The sequence below is a fragment of the Blennius ocellaris genome, assembly GCF_963422515.1.
Source record: "Blennius ocellaris genome assembly, chromosome: 24".
NCBI classification, from domain to species: domain Eukaryota; kingdom Metazoa; phylum Chordata; class Actinopteri; order Blenniiformes; family Blenniidae; genus Blennius; species Blennius ocellaris.
Window position 1 is genome coordinate 2,856,230 of NC_137673.1, and position 19,112 is coordinate 2,875,341.

Below are 19,112 nucleotides of genomic sequence, written 5' to 3' on the forward strand. Positions count from 1 at the left end.
TATTATTATTATATTCAGAATTATAGCATTCTTATCTAATATACATATGAGATCCATACATTTAATCTACATAAAAGTAGTCACATGAGAATGTATATAACAAAATGTAAATAATATTTTTAGCATGCATATCATAATATGTATCTGACACTGATAAATGTGAGGTTTTGCGTCTATCGTGTTTAATGCAGCACAGCGAGTGAGCGTCAAATAGAAATAGGTGCGTTTTCACTCGTTATCTCTTGCCAGTCAAGCACAAGACAGATGATTGTCCGGTCTGAGCAGCACTCACACAACGCTCAGGAATTATGACGCCTCAAGATTAGAGCAAGTGGATCGAAAATCAAATCATTTGAGTCTCGTGGTCCCAGAACGGCCTCGGTGTACAAATATGTGCAGCGCAGGAGAAAGAGAGAAAATAGAAAATATTAAATATGGAGGTAAATAAGACTTTCTGTTACAGCCAAAGTACCTTCATAAATCTGCTTCACTCGTGTCTCCAGCCAGTAAAAAAATGCAAACAGCCAAAGACGGCGCTGAGCGGGGCGCCGTCGGGTGAATGCGATCGCTCAAGAACCCTTGGACCCTTGAGAACATTTCCCGCCCTTGAGAGTGTAATTTTGAGGCTAAAAGCATCAGTCCGGAGCTTTCTACTCATTATGAAAATTATTTTAATGAAACAAAGGGATGAGAGAAAAGAAATGCAGAGACTGGTGCGGGGCCTGATGGCGGGACGTGTCCTCGAAGGTCCAGATTGAATCCCAGGACTCGGCTCACATTTTAACGCACCTGAATTGAAACGCCTGAGTCTGAGAATGAAGGGAAGCTTTAATCTGTATAAATTGGTTTTAATCTGGTGGGTGGACTGTGGTTTTTCAGGATAAACCCTGACCCGTAGTGTTTGTTTGGGCATCCAGATGAAGGTGGAGGGGCTGCAGGAGGACGGGGAGACCGACGCCGGGTCTCCGGAGGACCGGACCGGCGGCGGTGCCGGCGGTGCGGCGTGCAGCCGGCCCGGGTCGGCAGAGCGCTGCATGTCCCGGCTGCTGAGCGCCGTGGAGAGCGAGCTGCAGGCCGGCCGCGAGAAGGGCGACCCCACGGAGCGCGAGCTCAGGGTGACGCTGGAGGACGCCGAGCTGTGGAGGAAGTTCCAGCACATCACCAACGAGATGATCGTCACCAAGAACGGGCGGTGAGTTCTGTGGAAGATCGGACGGCCTCTCGGCCTCCAGGCAAAAACAACGACAGAAGAGCTTTTCTCACAACGTCTTTGTCGACGTTCCAGGGTCCTAAAATAAATCTTTGCTAAGATCTTTTTTGGAGAGGCCTTGAAATTGTCCAGGAGTAAATTATGGAGGGTCTTAAAAGCCCGTGGAAAGTTTTCTTTGGATTATTGTGAAGGTCCTAGAGATCCTGTTGATTTTGTCTCGATTCTGTCCGCTATGCTTTAGTGAGGTTAAAGACATCCCTGAGTTTTTGTTGACTTCTCGACAAGATCAAAGCTATAATTGCAACATTAAAAGGAGATTGAAGTGGTAACCCTTGTTGGTTTTCGTGGAGTGTGTGGAGAATGCTGGGCTCGATGGTTTCAACGAGGTCCTTGAGGAAATTATAAAGGTCTTAATGGAGGAGATAATAGAATTCTCCAGGATGGCTGAATTATTTCTCATCTTACCTTTGACAATATTCTTGTTGTTTTTTGAACAACAAAGGTGTCGGTATCAGGCCGGTCGCCTGACAAAATGACACATTGCCAATCGGCAGATAAGGTAAAAACATCCATCACTACGTTGTCGGTAAAAAAAAACCCAATATCATAAAGTCTTAAAGATGAATGAAAGCTTGTCAAAGAGGTTTCAGAGATATTTGTTGACACTGTAGGGTTCTAATTACAAAACAAAATATCTGGAGCCTTTCTGAAACACTTATTGTAACTGTACTGAAGAGATTTCAAAGGTCTTGACAGGTTTTCAAGGCTCAAGGTCGAGTCAAGAAAGTTAATCAGAAGGCTCCTTTTCTATCTGTTGAAGTTCTCAAGTTTCAAGAGGGTTTCAAGACTTTGAAACTTTTTAAAAGACGGCTAAACTGGTTTTAAAGGTTTTCAACGATATTTCAGAATCCTCGGGTCGATCATGTCGATGGTTATTCAGAGTTTATGTCTTTGAGGTTCCAACAAGGCGGTGAAGATCATGTAGAAGTTTGTAAGATGAAGAAGCTGGTAAGTCTCTGCTAAAGTTGTAAATAAAAATGCTAGAGATGTGATCAATGGTATAAAGGGACATTTAAAAGTGGTCCAAGAGCATTAGAATACAAATTGTACAGTTGTTCTCGTTGTGTTGCCGGAGCTCTTTCTAGTAATCATGGATGTGTGAGATCGTCATAGTTAAGATATTGGAAACTTCTTGTAGGTTTTCTGTATTTTCTTTGAAGTTTCAAGAGATTCAAGGAGTCTTTCCAAGATGAAAGACATTTCAGCGGTAACCAGATAGGTTTCCTTGATCTGAATTCTTTCAGAAGCACTTTGGAAACTTCTGGCTTTCTTTGTTTTAAACGATCATCAGCACAGGTTCTTTCACTGTTTCCACCTGGATGAAGGAGCCGTGATCACTTTGGTGGCCGAATTGCGTGTTTTGATTGGCCGTGGCTGATCCCTACCTGACGTGTGTGTGTGCACAGTTTGGTAATCGGGGTTATTCATTAGTGTCGATAGCAGCCGCACTGTGAGCCACTGGCGGATTTTTTTTACCGAGCTGAGGCGTGTTGACCGGTCGTGCCCCGCAGCGGGAAAACACTCCATTCACACCTGCAGGACGCCACTTGAGCGGCTGTTAGCGTTGAGAGCCGCTGTTTGTCTCCACGCACGCTAACTTTGGCTTTTTTTTTTTTTTTTTTGATAAATCAAATAAGGCAACGAATTCATGTTCAAACACAAAGAAAAGCTGTTAGTTTGATGGACAGAGTCCACAGAGGAGAGTCAGGGAACAAAGCAGAGGACGCCTCGCTCACACAGAACTCCAAACAACTGTAAATACTCTGATCATCACTCACACAAGTCTGTCACAAATAGAATAATATAAAGAGAAAGTGGAGTGTGATCAATACATTTTTCACAATTTTTAAGCTGAAGCTTAAAATCTGAATAAAATATTTGGAATTAAATGAAATCAAAGGTTAATGTGGAATAAATAGCACAATAAAATTGATCAATTCTCCCACTTTATCATCCGAGACAGTCACGCACACTCACTTTCAAAAAAATAATGAAACCATTTTTTTTTTCATTTTTGATCGTATGTTGGCGTGCAGTCGGATGTTCCCGGTCCTGAAGGTCAGCGTGTCCGGCCTGGACCCCTCCTCCATGTACTCCTTCCTGTTGGACTTCGTGCCGGCCGACAGCTGTCGCTGGAAGTTCGTGAACGGCGAGTGGGTGGCGGCCGGCCGGGCGGAGGGACGCGGCGAGGGCCGCGGCCACGGCGGCATTTACATCCACCCCGACTCGCCAAATTTCGGCGCCCACTGGATGAAGGCTGCTGTGACCTTCAACAAGGTCAAACTCACCAACAAGGTCAACGGGGGAGGACAGGTGAGTCCAGACCCAGACGTCTTTCAGGTGATCTTAAATAAAGGGCTTAGAAATCTTTCAGAAATGTTTGGGATTGAGTTGGAGGCCAAACCCAACAAATTGCCGAACCCTTCACTCGACGTTCTGGATTTGGAGGTCTTTGGTAGCCTTTATACAGGTTGTAGAAAAAGTTTTCAAAACTCTGCTCAGTCTCGTCAAACCTTTGTTAACAGCAATTATCAGTTGTCTTCAGCTGTTCCCAGTTATTTTAATACCACCAGAAGTTACTAATTGTTTTGTGAGCAGCTGTTCTTACTAGTTCCTACCAGTTCTTCCCAGTTCTTACTTGTTCTTTCCAGTTCTTACTTGTTCTTTCCAGTTCTTACTTGTTCTTACCAGTTCTTACCAGTTCTTACCGGTTCTTACCGGTTCTTACCAGTTCTTACCAGTTCTTACCGGTTCTTACTGGTTCTTCACAGTTTTTCACGGTTCTTACTTGTTCTTCCCAGTTCTTCCCAGTTCTTCCCAGTTCTTATTAGTTCTTACCAGATCTTACCGGTTCTTACTCGTTCTTCCCAGTTTTTCACTGTTCTTACTTGTTCTTCCCAGTTCTTACTTGTTCTTCCCAGTTCTTACTAGTTCTTCCCAGATCTTACCAGTTCTTACTAGTTCTTCCCAGATCTTACCAGTTCTTCCCAGTTCTTACTAGTTCTTCCCAGATCTTCCCAGTTCTTACTAGTTCTTCCCAGATCTTACCAGTTCTTACTAGTTCTTCCCAGATCTTCCCAGTTCTTCCCAGTTCTTACTAGTTCTTCCCAGATCTTACCAGTTCTTCCCAGTTCTTACTAGTTCTTCCCAGATCTTACCAGATCTTACCAGTTCTTACTAGTTCTTCCCAGATCTTACCAGTTCTTCCCAGTTCTTACTAGTTCTTCCCAGCTCTTACCAGTTCTTACTAGTTCTTCCCAGATCTTACCAGTTCTTCCCAGTTCTTACTAGTTCTTCCCAGATCTTACCAGTTCTTACTAGTTCTTCCCAGATCTTACCAGTTCTTACTAGTTCTTCCCAGATCTTCCCAGTTCTTCCCAGTTCTTACCCGTATTTATCAAGTGTTAAGAGTTTATATATAATTGTCTATAGTTACCAGTCCAACTTTTTCCAGATTCTTCTACTTCTTCTTCTCTATCTTCTTCAGTCCATTATCCCGCTCTTCATGAAGTCTCTCTCTCTCTTTCTCTCTCTCGTCCCTGGTCATATTGTGCTGGAGTGGGCGAGAGACTACCGCCTCTAATTAACCACTTCAATCCTTTTCCTCGCTCACTTCACCTGCTCGCCCCCTCGTAACCACGGGAACGGGATAAACAGCTCTTAATTGGCCGGCGGCAGTTTAATGCACTTCCTGTCGAGAGCTGTTCACCACTCATACAGGCCCTCACACACACACACACACACACACACACACACACACACACACACACACACACACACACACACACACACACACACACACACACACACACACACACACACACACACACACACTCACTCCAAAATTGGCATTAATGTTGTTTATATTTACCCATTATCCCTTTCCAAACATGGCACACACACACACACACACACACACACACACACACACACACACACACACACACACACACACACACACACACACACACTCTGGAACAGAGAGCTCGGCCATAATGAAATAATTGCTCAGCTTATTTGTACATTATGGTAATTATGTTTTTTACTGGAAAATTAATTTATCCATCATGCTTCAGATGGACGAGAGCGAGGGAGAGGTAAACTATATTCAAAGCAAGCCCACACACACTCCAGCTAATGTGGCTGTGCCAGCACACACACACGCAGCGCAGGGTCACATCTGAAGCCAGCCTCTCAATCTGAATAGAAAACAGTTTGTTTTTGTGTGTCGGCCCAGAGAGCTGTGATTGGTTAATTGGGCCTCGTTAGCCTGCTGGATGGAGAGATGGACTAGAGAGAAAAGACAGATGGATAAAAGAGTGTTTTGGCCAAAGACAAAGATGGCTCCACTCCATAAAAGTGACTCAACCACTGTGGCTTGTGGTTTGTCTGCTTTCTGATGGATCCAAAGAGCTTTTAGGACTTTTGCAAAGTTTCTCACGCGAGTTTGTGTTCGCAGTGTGAACTTTGGGGAGTTGTGCTGGTAGTGCACAGACGATGGTTTATCTACAACACCGAGGGGGATGTTTGAGCAGACGTGAGTCAAGTACCGGTATTAAGAGTAAGCATGGCGATGTGAAAAGGTGATGCAGTAATGATGGGTGCATGCTGATAGAAACATGTGCGCAGAGGCAAAGGTATGAACACCAGGATACAGGAGCAAACAAAGCAGTGTGAGTGGGTATAGATATTAAGAAAACATAATTGGCAAAGCAAGGCAAAACTATTTCTATAGTGTGATTCAGACACACGGTAAATCACAGAACTTTATAAGGAAAGAAAGGAGAAAGGCATAAAAAGGGGATTAAATAAAGTAACATTTATTAAGACAAATGTAATAAAATAAGTAAAATATTATTGCTTATGACAAGGCCAGAGCAAATAATAGTGACTTAAAAGAAGTGTGTGTGTCAGCAGGAAGTTTGTTCTGCAGGTGAGGAACGTAGGAACTAAAAGCTGCTTCACCTCGTTTCTTCAAACTCTTCCTGAGGACCTCAGTTGTCTGGAGGTTTTGTTTTCCCACAACTGAAGCTGTAAAGACGTACTTCGGTACCATTGAAAGATCCTGTGACACGCAGGCGGCCGCTGCAGAGAGAAGGTGTAACCTGCTCCTTTGTGTGGTCGAGGACTCTGTTGGCGGCGCTCCGGATGAATGCAGCGGATTTCCTACCTGTAAACTCACCGTTACAACAATCTGGCCTCGTGAAAATAAATGAATGAACAAGTTTTTTATGATTCTTGTTCGATTTGAAATCCCTTGATTCGGTTATGGTCGCTGATTTTATGATGGTCCTAACTTCAAATCCCAATCCATCGTTACGCCCAGATTTCTGCTTGATTTGTTGCCTTCAGTCACACGGAGTCAAGACGAGCGCTGACCTTTAACCTTTCCTCTCTGGGGCTGTGGTCTTTCACTGACACTGATGTATAGAACTGTGTGTCATCTGCATGACACACAATGGGAGCTATGGTGTCAATGGTATTTTTAACTTTAGAGCTGAAGGTCAGAGGGTCAGAGGGTCAGAGGGTCAGAGGGCAGAGGGGAAGTAGCAGCTACCCAACTCATCACCCTGTCGTTAACCACAGTGCATTTTTAACGTCACCTGTCACTTTATATTTTATTTGGAGTTTTTATTCTTTTTTGCTATTTCTATTTAGTAAAGGTTAGTGAACAGTCTATATAATATTGTACATAATTATTTATTTTATTGTATTTTTTTAGCCATATCCTATTTTATCTATTCTTTATTCTTTGCTCTCTGTGTGCTGCTCCTGTCCTGTTAAAAGCTGCTGGAACTTGAATTTCCCTGAGGGAGTCGTCCCAAGGGATTAATAAAGTCATTCTGAATCTGAATCTGTTAACAGAGCTGACATGTGACTGAACATCTGGGTAAAAAGAATGTACGTGTTTTCATCAATGGGATGTTTTCTCATCAACTCTGTTCCAACACTTGTAGGAAAAGTCCAACGTGACAGAGTGTGAATGACGCGACAGCACGAGTTTGAGGATGAGCGAGGAAGGTACCGGTATCTGGTTGAAACAGCTCTTGTTTGTCTGTGTTTTCCAGATCATGCTGAACTCTCTTCATAAGTACGAGCCTCAGCTTCACATCGTGTGTGTCGGCTCCCGTCATCGCCTCGTCTCCAACGTCTCCTTCAAAGAGACTCAGTTCATTGCGGTCACTGCTTACCAGAACGAAGAGGTACTGTCATCAAATCTTGAACATGCTTGGATTAAAGTTTTGTTTCTAAATAAGCTTGAACTGAAACAACTGACACACGTCAGAAATAGAAGTATAGGTTGGAAAAATCTTCTCATCAGAGCAAAATGGTTTTCAAAGAGTCTCATATGCGTACGATCATGACAAAAAGCCCTGGAAATGTTGGAACAAAGGCTACAGAATGAAAAAGAAAACAAATACATTATAATATAATAAAAAAAGTGGCTGGTTTTAGAATAAATAGGTACAAATGTAAAGAATAAAACCTCGTCCACAGTGGGACTGAAAGTTTTGTCCAAAATGTGTTTTGGAATAGAAAATAACCCACAATGTTTTTGCAATTTTAACGGAACCATTAGAGGTCACATATGTTATCATAAGTACGTGAAATGACCTGAGAGGAGACTTCCTGTTTGTCCGTGTGTGCAGATCACAGCTCTGAAGATAAAATATAACCCCTTCGCTAAGGCCTTCCTGGATGCCAAAGAGAGGTAATCTGCTTCCTGTTCCTCTCATCTCATCGCAACTAATCCTCATTAAATCAGTGAATCCTGAGAAATATTCCGTCATGTGCATTATTAAAAACAAATTTGATGTGTATTTTATATATAAATTGTTGTTTTAATTTAATTATAAAAAGTTTGCGTGTCGTGTAAAAATAAAAAGCGTGTAGCTCATTGTGAGCTGAGCAGATCCCATTTGTTCTCTCTAACTGTTGACACTTTGCACTTAGCGCTTAGCATTTCTCACCAGGGTAACAGGGGAAGTTAGCATTAGCAGGTGATTAGAGAGTCATTATCGGCTGTTGGGTCCTCCAACGTCTCACTCGTTTGGAGAAATGGTGTCAAGTGATTCAGCCACACACACACACACACACACACACTGTCCCCTCTGACAGGGTGTTTGATTTCTCCTCCTCAGGAACCCAGGGGGACGGGGTTTAGCGGAGTCCTCAGACAGTCGTGTTGGGATTCAGTCCTGTGAGTCGGTTCAGTCACATCCATCCAGAAAAATAAAACAATATTATCAATAACACATTTGTAAAAAGACGCTGTTCTTGCATCCATACACAAAATAAAATAACTGATTTGTATCCAGATTCTCTTTAAAAGATAAAGTTGTATGAAAGTACGTATGTCACCTGTATAATGTTCACAGTATGTGTGTGTGTGTGTGTGTGTGTGTGTGTGTGTGTGTGTGTGTGTGTGTGTGTGTGTGTGTGTGTGTGTGTGTGTGTGTACAGGTTGGTCCTTATGCTCAGCCGGAGGGGGCGGAGCTTTTCCTTATGGCAGTAGCCTACCACTGACGTCACATCATCACCATGGTTACAAGCATCACGGTTACCCTGGCCGACACACACCTTACCCCGCGGCCTACCTGCCACACCGGTCACACTCCTCAGGTAACAATGTGTACGTGTGTGTGTGTGTGTGTGTGTGCGTGTGTGTGTGTGTGTGTGTGTGTGTGTGTGTGTGTGTGTGTGTGTGTGTGTGCGTGTGTGTGTGTGGGTGTCTTATTTTCACATTTTCACCTTTTACAATTTGATTTTTGATATAGTATGTGAAAAAGATTATGTAATGATCTCAATCATGTCATTTGATGCATATATAATGTAATGTTGGTCCTTCTGATAATAAATGTCCGACATCTTTCATCTTTCGTCCAGTTTTTTAGCACCATCGACCCAAGAAGTGTCGGAAATGTCGCCATTAAGAAGTGAATTTCTTCTTTCCAAATTTGTTATATGAATATTGAAGTCAAAATGATGTTTCTACTCTCCTGAAAAAGGGTCGACGTCACCTGGCAGTGCTTTTTCAATGGAAAAAAACCTTCATTATTGTATTATTGTGTTGACCTGTGTGTGTGTGTGTGTGTGTGTGTGTGTGTGTGTGTGTGTGTGTGTGTGTGTGTGTGTGTCAGTGTGTCTGTCTGAAGGTGTTCAGATGTTGGAAGGATGGAACTCCTCTTCCCCGCGCCCCTCCTCCTCCTCCTCCTCCTCCACACCCTCCTCCTCCCTCCCTCTAACCAGCAGTGCTCCTTCCTCACAGCCTCCTCCTCCTCACAGCTCCAGGTGAGGCCCCGCCCACCACCATATATGGTAACCGAATCCTCCCCTGCTCATAGATGACACACCTGTGGAGCTTAATGCGTATGTGTGTGTGTGTGTGTGTGTGTGTGTGTGTGTGTGTGTGTGTGTGTGTGTGTGTGTGTGTGTGTGTGTGTGTGTGTGTGTGTGCAGTCAGTATCCCTGTCTGTGGACGGTGGGATGCAGCGACTTAAGCCCCTCCCACTCACCGTGTGCCACTCTCCACGGACAAATCAGCAGCGAGAGCCTCATGCAGCCGCCAAGTCATGGACGAGTGGGCGGAGCTGGCTGGCCACCAGGCCCCACCCACTCCTTCTGAGGAGAGATGTGATTGGCTAAATGGGGATGCGACGACCAGAGGCAGCAGTTAACATCGTAACATATCAGTATTGTCAGGTGACAACTAGTTGTTATCAGTGTGTATCTGTACAGACTTATAAACTAATGCCCACTTGTTCACGCTGCTGACTTCGCGTTCACACTAATGTTTCTCGAGGCTGCTCATGTCTTCATGTCACCCAGCTGGTCGTTACCAGTGGGTGTTTAATCACGGCGGCCGAACTGGTGTGTCCTTGAGTTAATGTTGTTACTTTCTTGTAACTATTCATGGCTTATTCATCTAAAATGGAAAACATGACTCACGACCTGTTAGGTAACCAGTGTAGTAATGAGTCACTTGGTTCTATTTGTAATGAGGGCAAAGTCACAAAATATCACTGGTTACATTTAGTTACTTGCGATTATAATTCACCATACACTCAATTTTATTAAAACAACACATTCTATTCTGTTCTATTTTATCCTATTCTATTCTATTCATCCAATGTTTACCATGGTATACTGTTTTATATATTCTTTTCTATTTGAGACGAATGTATTCCATTCTGCTCATGAGAGCTTACTGCTGCCTACTAATCTCAATTTCTAACTGTTTATGGTAACAGCTGGTTTCTATTGTCCCTGGTTACAGTTTGCTCGAGTTATAAACAAAACAACAGATGGCACGATAGTTTCTATTGTATATATATTTCTATTCTTCATAACATTAATTAATCACTGCTAATATCTGTGGTTACTGGTAACTAATGATACTAACTACGAACTAACCTATGTGGTAGGTAAAATAAAGTATTATCAAGTGGTTAAGGCCACTTCCAGCCAATACCAATTCCGATGCCAACACTTAGATTAAGATTCCATGGAGATTCTCATAAAATCAAGTCATGCTACTTGAATAAACTTGCGACCATTGGCAGAGGTTACTTTAACTCCCAGGTGACTACCAACACTTGCAGGTGGCTCCTAACTTTGTGTGGCTGATCATCGCAACATAACGATTATTTGGGGACTGGTTGAACATGTTCACGACCCATGCTGTCAGACACTACAGTCATGTGGCGCCGAATGTTGTCAGGAGTTCAAATGTCAATTTGTCACCTAAGTTGCATGTTGTTTGTGGTTTACTTGTTTCTCTCTGTCTGGTTGTTGCAGAAGCAAACTGTAAACAGGTTTGTTCCTCTTCTGCAGTTTTCTCTGTTGTACTTTGTCTGCTGATCCTCGGAGAAACTGTGATTCTGCTCTGTGTCAATAAAGCTTCAAACAGTCTGTGGCCCTTTTTACTCATGATTGCAAATAAGTTTATTGAGAAAATGCGAAAAAAAAATGTCTAATATGAATACGACATCCAAGACGAATGTATGATTCAATTTTGTATGACGATCAAACTCAGTGTGACAGTTTGCAATTTAAAATTCTAGATAAACACCATAAACAGTCATTTCAAGGCACGCCAATAAACCAACAATTCCACATAAGTTGGTAAAATACATATATACAAATAAACAAACAAATAAATAAATAAAGACACAAAGAAGAACTCAACTTCTCGGCCAAAGTTGTTGTTCGCTCAACTTTCGTACTGAAAATGGGTTAAATCTCATCTGTTTACACTGACGCACGCACTTCCGTCTTCTCTGCATTTCATTGGCTTAACTTAACTCGAGTGATGACCAATCATCGCTCCTGCTTAATTTAACTGGAGTGATGACCAATCATCGCTCCTGCTTCCCGGAACAGGAAGCCTGTCAACCAATCACAGTCTGGGGAGGGCGGGTCTTCTCAGTGTGCAACAGCCTTAGCTGTCCGGATTAATCTCTACATGAACGAAACGGGACATTTTTCACGTTAAACCTTCACTTTTCAGGTGCGCTACTGTTTGTCTTTGCTTCACTTTGTCACACGTTTGGTTGTTTACGCGCCCACATCCTGAAACTATGTGTTGTTCCTCCGTTTCCACAGCCGAAGTGCTAACTGCTGTGCTCACCAGTTAACTAACATGCTAACTGGTTAGCCTGCTAACACGGAAAAGCACGTTTAATTTTTAATTGTGACGAAGAAAAATCTCCGAATGACTTGATAACTATCATTGTAGCTTTGATGAGGTTAACTTCGGCATAAGTTCCTCAATGCATTTGAATTCGGGGTTTAACTCTTAAGAAGCTACATGTAAAATCCCTTTACAGTGAGAACTGATTACTTAACACGTTTTAACTGTGTCACGTTTATTAAAGACGTTATATGAAATATTAAATGTTAAAGAGAGCTACAGAATTGTTTCGTTATTAAGTTCTGTGTTTCATAAATAAAAATAAAATATTTGTATATATTCCAATACATTTTAAATCTGAAATATTTTCCAGATACTCTATACATATTTTAAAAAATATATGATAAAAGATGTGAAATAAATTACACTCCATCCAGAAAATATTCAGTTTTCCCACAGTTTGATATGATGGCTTTATTCCATAATAATTACATACACATATGTATGTATACACAATCCTCCGCAATGAATATGTTAAAAAAAAAAGATTCTTATCAACTGTTTCTAATTGTAATATAAATGACTTAAAAACACTAAGAAATGACCTGGTGTGAATACAATTAAAAAACACACACAAAACCTCTCTTCCTCATTCCATTTCAGCATGGCTCACATCACCATCAACCAGTACCTGATGCAGGTAAGATCAAATATATTTTACTCGGTGGCCATGATCAGATCAAATGACAAAGCTGGAAAAACTACAGAAAAATTGAGGCTCAAAAGAGTCTATAACCGTGCTCACAAATGTTTTTCTTGTGCATGGAATTGTCTTTTTGCAGTTTTTGTGTTTCCCTCAATTTGTACTTGATGCAGGTGAACTTTGACCTCTGGTCACTGACTTTACATGTCGCTGACGTGACGCCTGACTGTGATTCTCATTCCTGCAGCTGTACGAGGCCGTCGAGAACCGAGACGGTTCCTTCTGCGCCGAGCTGCTCTCCTTCAAGCATCCGCATGTGGCCAACCCTCGCCTCCAGGTCAGGCCCCGCCCACTCAAGCAGCGTTCGCATTGGCACACATGGAGGACAACGCCTCACCTGTGTGTGTGTGTGTGTGTGTGTGTGTGTGTGTGTGTGTGTGTGTTTCAGCTGGCAAGCCCAGAGGAGAAGTGTCAACAGATTCTTGAGCCACCGTATGACGAGATGGTTGCTGCTCACCTCAGGTAGGACAGGACAGATCTCTGTACGACAAACTTGTATTCATCTCCTGTCGCCTTATAATAGTGTGTGTGTGTGTGTGTGTGTGTGTGTGTGTGTGTGTGTGTGTTTCAGGTGCACGTATGCAGTATCGAATCATGACTTTGTAGAAGCGTACAAGTTTCAGACGCTCGTCGTTCAATATCCTTCAGAAGCCTTTGGAAGTCTGATAACTTTCAAAATGGACATTACGTGTCAACAAGGAATAATAAATGCTGTTTCATTGTTATATACATATATAAAACCATCGTTTTACGACAACTTGATGTTGAGAGTTTTTCCCCTTGACCCGACCACATCCTTCCTGAGAGCCTTTCAGTCCCACAAAGAAGAAAACTGGTGAGTTGACATTGTGTAGAGGAGGTTTCTGTTGACCGAGCCGTCTTTGAACGCACCGTGTTGGTTTGTGGTGCGTTTCAGGGCGCTGCCCGTCATGTTCGCCGTCACGCTCGATCTCCGGATATTCGCCAACAATGTAAGGACATTTCTACATCCAGGTGCTATTTTTGAATTTAACAAAAGGCACACAGTTTTTATTTAATTTAGATTCAGATGTATTTCAAGGTCTGTCAATCACTCAATGCTGGCAGTGTGATGGAGTCTGTGTTTGTTGGCAGGCGGAGCAGCAGCTCCAGAAGAAGGGCAAAGGTCAGCCTGGCGAGATGCTGGAAAAGGCTGCAGAGCAACTGATGAGCTGTTTCAGAGTCTGTGCCAGCGACAAGTGAGTCCCTCTTCTTCGTTTACTCCAAATGCAGCAAAGTACTGGGATTAACACGATGCTCCCGAACGTGTCGTTTAGCCGCGCCGGCATCGACGACTCCAAGAAGTGGGGGATGATGTTTCTGAGTAACCAGCTCTTCAAGATCTACTTCAAGGTGAGTGTGCCCTCATCAGGAACCGGCGACACTTCCTGACCAACTGTTTACTCGTTGTTTGTTTGTGTGGAGCAGATCAACAAGCTGCACCTGTGCAAACCTCTGATCCGAGCCATCGACAGCTCCAACCTGAAGAACGACTACAGCCCGGCCCAGAAGGTCACCTACAAGTACTACGTGGGCCGCAAGGCCATGTTTGACAGCGACTTCAAACCAGGTGTTGTGCGGCGCCGGGAAACCCCACCGTCCCTGAACGCCCCTCGGCGGCGGCTTGGAAACGGGAGTGACGGCGTGTTTGTGTTTCCGCAGCCGAGGAGTTCCTGTCCTACGCCTTCCACCACTGTCACCGCTCCAGCCAGAAGAACAAGAGGATGATCCTCATCTACCTGCTGCCCGTCAAGATGCTGCTGGTACCAAACCACGTTCTGTTCACACACCCTGACCTGCTCCACATCCACACCACTTTCATCTGGAAACATGGAGCTTACACTGGTTTACATCCATTGTTGATTAATATTGATGGTTTTGTTGATTTTCAGAATCACTTAGTTTCAACTGGTTTTTATTGCTTCTCTTGATTTTTACTGGTTCAGTTCAATTAAAATTGTTTATAATGGTTGTAAACTGGTTTGGCTAGTTTAAACCGGGTTAGATTGGTTGATTTCATTACTGAACTGGTTCAGTTGCAAGGTAAGCTTCTTTATTGAGCATCAATCAGACACAAACCAATTCACACTGTTTAATTGGTTGAGTTTAAAATGTATGTGTTGGTTTAAACTACTTCATACTGGTTTGCTTAGTTTAAACTGGTTCAGTTGGTTTAAAATGCTCCAAAGTGGCTCGAGCCTTTTGAATCTGGTTTGTTTCAGGGCCATATGCCGACTCATCAACTCCTCAGGAAGTATGACCTCATGCAGTTTGCTGATGTCACCAAAGGTGTGAGGTAAGCAGAGGGGCGGGGCCAAGGGGGCGTGTCGGTGTCGGTTTAAAGTGCATTTAATTGTTTGTTTGTTTGTTTGTTTGCCAGCGAGGGGAACCTACTGCTGCTAAACGAAGCTCTTTCCAAACACGAGACCTTCTTCATCCGCTGCGGCATCTTCCTCATCCTCGAGAAGCTCAAGATCATCACCTACAGGAACCTCTTCAAGAAAGTGTGAGTGTTTTTATTTCTCAACAACAACGAAAACCTGCGACTGCGACTCGGTGTTTTTCAATCAGCATGTTTCTGACCTTTAATCAGTGTGAGTTCTCTTTTGGTCCCTGGTGTTTGGTCCTTGCGTCAACTTTTCGACACAGTTTCGACAGGCCCCGCCCACCTGACCTGTGATTGGCTCTTACCTGCAGGTACCTGCTCTTGAGGACCCACCAGCTGCCTCTGGACGCCTTCCTGGTGTCTCTGAAGATGATGCAGGTGGAGGATGTGGACATCGACGAGGTGCAGTGCATCCTCGCTAACCTCATCTACATGGTGAGACCCCGCCCACTTTTCAAATATCCAGTGAGCAGGTGAGGGGGCGGAGTCACAATCATTACCTTTTTTTTGTGTGTGTGTGTGTGTGTTTCTCCTGCCAGGGGCACATCAAAGGCTACATCTCGCACCAGCACCAGAAACTGGTGGTCAGCAAACAAAACCCCTTCCCTTCTCTGTCGTCTGTCTCCTAGACGACATTGCCCACAATCCTCCCCTTCCACCACGGATTTTTTTTGTACTTTGTAAAAAAAAAAAAGAAAAGAAAAAGAAATAAATCAACTTGGTTTTACATTTATTCATTAAAGCCCTTTTTGTACTCATCTACACATTTTAAACACACTTTCAAAACGTTAAAAGCAACGAACGTCAAACAGTTCCACAGGCGGTTCCGGCGGCCATTAGTATATCTGTGGCGGTCTCTTGTTGGGCGGCGGCAGTCTTTCATTAGTTGACAGCGATTTCTGGTTCTTTAGCAGCAGTCTCTGGTCGGTCAGTGGCGTCTCCGATTGGTCAGCGTCTCTCAGGATCCAGGCTGACCTGTGGCGTCACGGAGCTCTCGGACGCCTGCAGCCTCGGTCTGATCCAGTTCAGGTACCGGGACAGTTTGATGAACACGGCACCATTACCGGCGTTGCGGTCAGTGGAGATCAGCAGCCCAGTGAGAAACGCCGTCTCTTGCTCCACAGTGGCGACCGGTGACCCCGGCAGCGGTCTGCCTTGAGGTCCGACCTCGACCCTTGACCTCGAGCTGCCGTGGTTCTGCGTGTTTGAGGTACCGTTGAAGCGTCCAGTGCCATTTCGTCCCTGGTTCAGGGTTTGGTTCTGGGAATGGGCCTGTCCTTGAAGCTCTCCATCAACACCAATTTGGTTCCCCAAAACCTTATTTTGGTTTTTGAATGCTTCATTTGAAGACTCACCCAGACTCTGAGACCCATTTCCGTTCCCCAAAGGTCTGGTTTCACTGCTTTGGTTCCTGTTATGGATCCTTCGACAATCGCTGTGTCTTCGGCGCTCCAGTGCCACATTTGTGTTCCCTAAACATCCATTTCTGTTGGCTGAAAGTCCATTTGGGTTCCCTAAACCTCTGACTTGCTGATTTGAACCTTCTCGATTTGTTAAAGCTCCATTTGTGTCCTCTAGCACTCTGTTCTGCCTCATCATGCAGAACATTTTATTGCTGAGGCGGTACGAGATGTTGATGTTCTCGCGGCAGTCGTCCAGTGTCATGTAGGCCAGGTCCTGGACCAGCTGCCGGTCTTGCGCCCAGTGCTTGGTGACACCCATCCTCCCAGGGTGCATCAAAATGTTTTCGCTGAAGTCTTTGTTCGGCAGACAGAGGTGGATGAGGGCGGGGCCAAAGGGCAGGGGGCCGGCCAGCTCCAGGAGGGCAAGGTCGTTGTCATGGTCGTCTGCATGGAAGCGGTTGTGAAGGTACAGCGCTCGGACCGGGAACAGCTGCTTCTTGTTGCCTAGGAGACAAGATGGCGTGCTCAGCTGATGGGTGAGACTCGTTGAAGTACCTTCGTGTCCAGGTTTGACTCGAGTACCAGGAACCACGTAGAAGTTGGAGGGTCGGAGGTCCCGTCCAGAGTCCTGGACCAGGCAGTTGGCAGCAGTCAGGATGGAGCGGCGGCCCAGAACCACGCCGCTGCACACCTCCACCCCTCTTCTGTTCAGCACGGACGCCTGGTGGCCCAAAGAACCCCCACCGCTCTGCTTCAGTTTCGTGTTTTGAGACGTAACGGACGGACAGACTGCAGGGACAAACCTACCTGCCACGGACAGTTACCATGGCGACACAGAGACGGATCCGAAAGGCTTCCGCATGGAAACTTTACTGAGGACACACACACACGCAATTTGTTAGCCGAGGGCTTTTAGTCTGGTGTGGCGAACACGTCTGTTCTGCGGGGAAAACTCAACCTTCTGGCAAACAGCTCCGTCCGTCGTGCTGTAGTTTGAATCCCGACATGCAGGAGCAGGTGAACGAGCGGTAGGACGCCGTGCACAGCTGGTGACACGCTGCAGGACCGTTGGTTGGACACTCGGACATTTCTGAAAGACAGGTGGGGTAAAACTCATCTGCCAGTCACTTCAAGGCCTTTCCAGTTCCACCAGTTACAAGGTCACTAAGCGACAGTTAACGTGAGCATGAGCTCTCCCAGATGTTCCCCAGCAGCAGAACCTGGTAGAGTCGTCTGCGGTGAAGACGGTGGTCGTCTCCGCAGGTCCTCCAGCACTCCCAGCTCACAGGTTGGCCCGTAAAGTGGGGCGGGGCACTTGCAGGAGAACCCGTCCACTTTGTCGGTGCAGTTGCCGCCATGGAGGCACGGATTGGGATCGCACTGATCGCCGTCTACGAGCAGACATCGACTGTCAGCAGGTAACAATGTGACACTCACTGCCTTTTCTCAATTAATTCTGTAGTTTTCAGAGTAAAACTCACCGTAGTAGTGTGTCCAAAATATCATCTGCACATAAATAAACAGCGGTTAGAATTTTTTTTTTTAATTTCCATGCGCATTTTCCTCACGTGCTTGGACCGACCGTCTGCGCGGTGTCTTCGAAGTACTCGCGCGCCTCTTCGAATGTACAGCGCTCCTCGTAGCACTCCCGCTCCAGGTCCCCCTGCAGGATCTCTTCAAGCAGGTATCGGTTCGCACGCTTGGACCGCAGGAAGCCCACGTGGGCGCCGATGCCCGACACCGTGGGGGATGGCGGGCGCGCCGGACCTTCATCGTCATGGGAACGGTAAACGGGTTGAGACCCGGTGGCTAATTCGCGGTGAGCTTTAGGAAAACGTATATTTCAGCTTTGACGGTGAAGAAACAACAACTTTAGGTCTCGGGGCTCAAACACCATCAGTGGACGTTCATTTCCTCGCAGCTCAAATCTTATAGAAAGAGTAACATTTCTTAATTTCTCTCAAACGTTTTGTTTTTCTGTAAAAGTTTCTTGTCAAATCTTGTTTACAACAAAAAGCTTTTTGGGAAACACTTAAAAAACTAATTTCAGTGTTATTCTGGACCTGAACACACTCTGGGCACTGCTGCTGTCATAGTTACTCCGACCACTAGAGGAGGTGGGCTGTGTGACAAACATACATATCTATACGGAACTCTAAATTTAACGGATAACATGGAAATGATTTAGGATTAGAAAATGCAAAAATCCATTTGTATATAAATATAAACATTTAAATTGTAATAAAAGACATACAGGTTAAGTTTTGATGACATCCACTCCCCTGCTCGTGTTTCGTTGCCAGCTGATTGAGCTTTCAGTCTGATCGAAGACCTGCGAATGCTAAAGCTAATGCTCATGATAAGTGTCTAACGTTGAGGACGGATGCGGTTTCATCCTGCCGTCGTCTTTCCTACCGTCTGATGGTTGAGACGAGACCAGGGTCAAACCTCCGAGGAGAAGCAAACAGAGTAGAGACGCCGACATGATGACCGCCGCCATGACACTAAACACACACACACACACACACACATACACACTGGTAAACGCCGCTACACCTACAAAAATACAAACACACACTTGGAAACACCCACCTATACAAAGATACAACCACACACACGTACAGACACACACACTGACT

The 19,112-nt window shown here is 44.7% G+C and overlaps 3 protein-coding genes across 4 annotated transcripts; 2 read left to right on the top strand and 1 right to left on the bottom strand.

The window, feature by feature from the left end:
* Positions 1 to 917: 917 nt before the first annotated feature.
* On the top strand, positions 918 to 9,896 carry LOC308147603 (T-box transcription factor TBX19-like; the record flags this gene model as incomplete). The annotated part of the gene is made up of 8 exons (XM_080519853.1): positions 918 to 1,192; positions 3,307 to 3,583; positions 7,339 to 7,473; positions 7,921 to 7,982; positions 8,413 to 8,471; positions 8,735 to 8,893; positions 9,412 to 9,562; positions 9,731 to 9,896. The coding sequence occupies 8 exons, from the start codon at positions 918 to 920 to the stop codon at positions 9,894 to 9,896; spliced, it is 1,284 nt and encodes a 427-aa protein (XP_080375979.1).
* A 1,810-nt stretch (positions 9,897 to 11,706) lies between these two features.
* pcid2 (PCI domain containing 2) lies at positions 11,707 to 15,741 on the top strand. 2 transcript variants are annotated; one of them, XM_080519997.1, is made up of 15 exons: positions 11,707 to 11,780; positions 12,567 to 12,603; positions 12,854 to 12,943; positions 13,055 to 13,128; positions 13,238 to 13,303; positions 13,460 to 13,501; positions 13,583 to 13,637; positions 13,780 to 13,883; positions 13,962 to 14,037; positions 14,113 to 14,254; positions 14,347 to 14,447; positions 14,907 to 14,980; positions 15,065 to 15,190; positions 15,382 to 15,505; positions 15,610 to 15,741. In XM_080519997.1, exons 2-15 carry the CDS (start codon positions 12,568 to 12,570, stop codon positions 15,697 to 15,699), a joined length of 1,200 nt encoding a protein of 399 aa, XP_080376123.1. In that variant the 5' UTR covers positions 11,707 to 11,780; position 12,567; the 3' UTR covers positions 15,700 to 15,741. The 2 variants fall into 2 exon arrangements, with proteins under 2 accessions (XP_080376123.1, XP_080376122.1); XM_080519996.1 differs by having other exon boundaries at positions 13,238 to 13,501.
* Positions 15,742 to 16,018: 277 nt separating this feature from the next.
* prozb (protein Z, vitamin K-dependent plasma glycoprotein b) lies at positions 16,019 to 18,973 on the bottom strand (the record flags this gene model as incomplete). Its single annotated transcript, XM_080520122.1, has 8 exons — positions 16,019 to 16,977; positions 17,029 to 17,194; positions 17,281 to 17,345; positions 17,432 to 17,563; positions 17,694 to 17,864; positions 17,955 to 17,979; positions 18,056 to 18,240; positions 18,889 to 18,973. 8 exons carry the CDS (start codon positions 18,971 to 18,973, stop codon positions 16,019 to 16,021), a joined length of 1,788 nt encoding a protein of 595 aa, XP_080376248.1.
* Between the last annotated feature and the right edge of the window lie 139 nt (positions 18,974 to 19,112).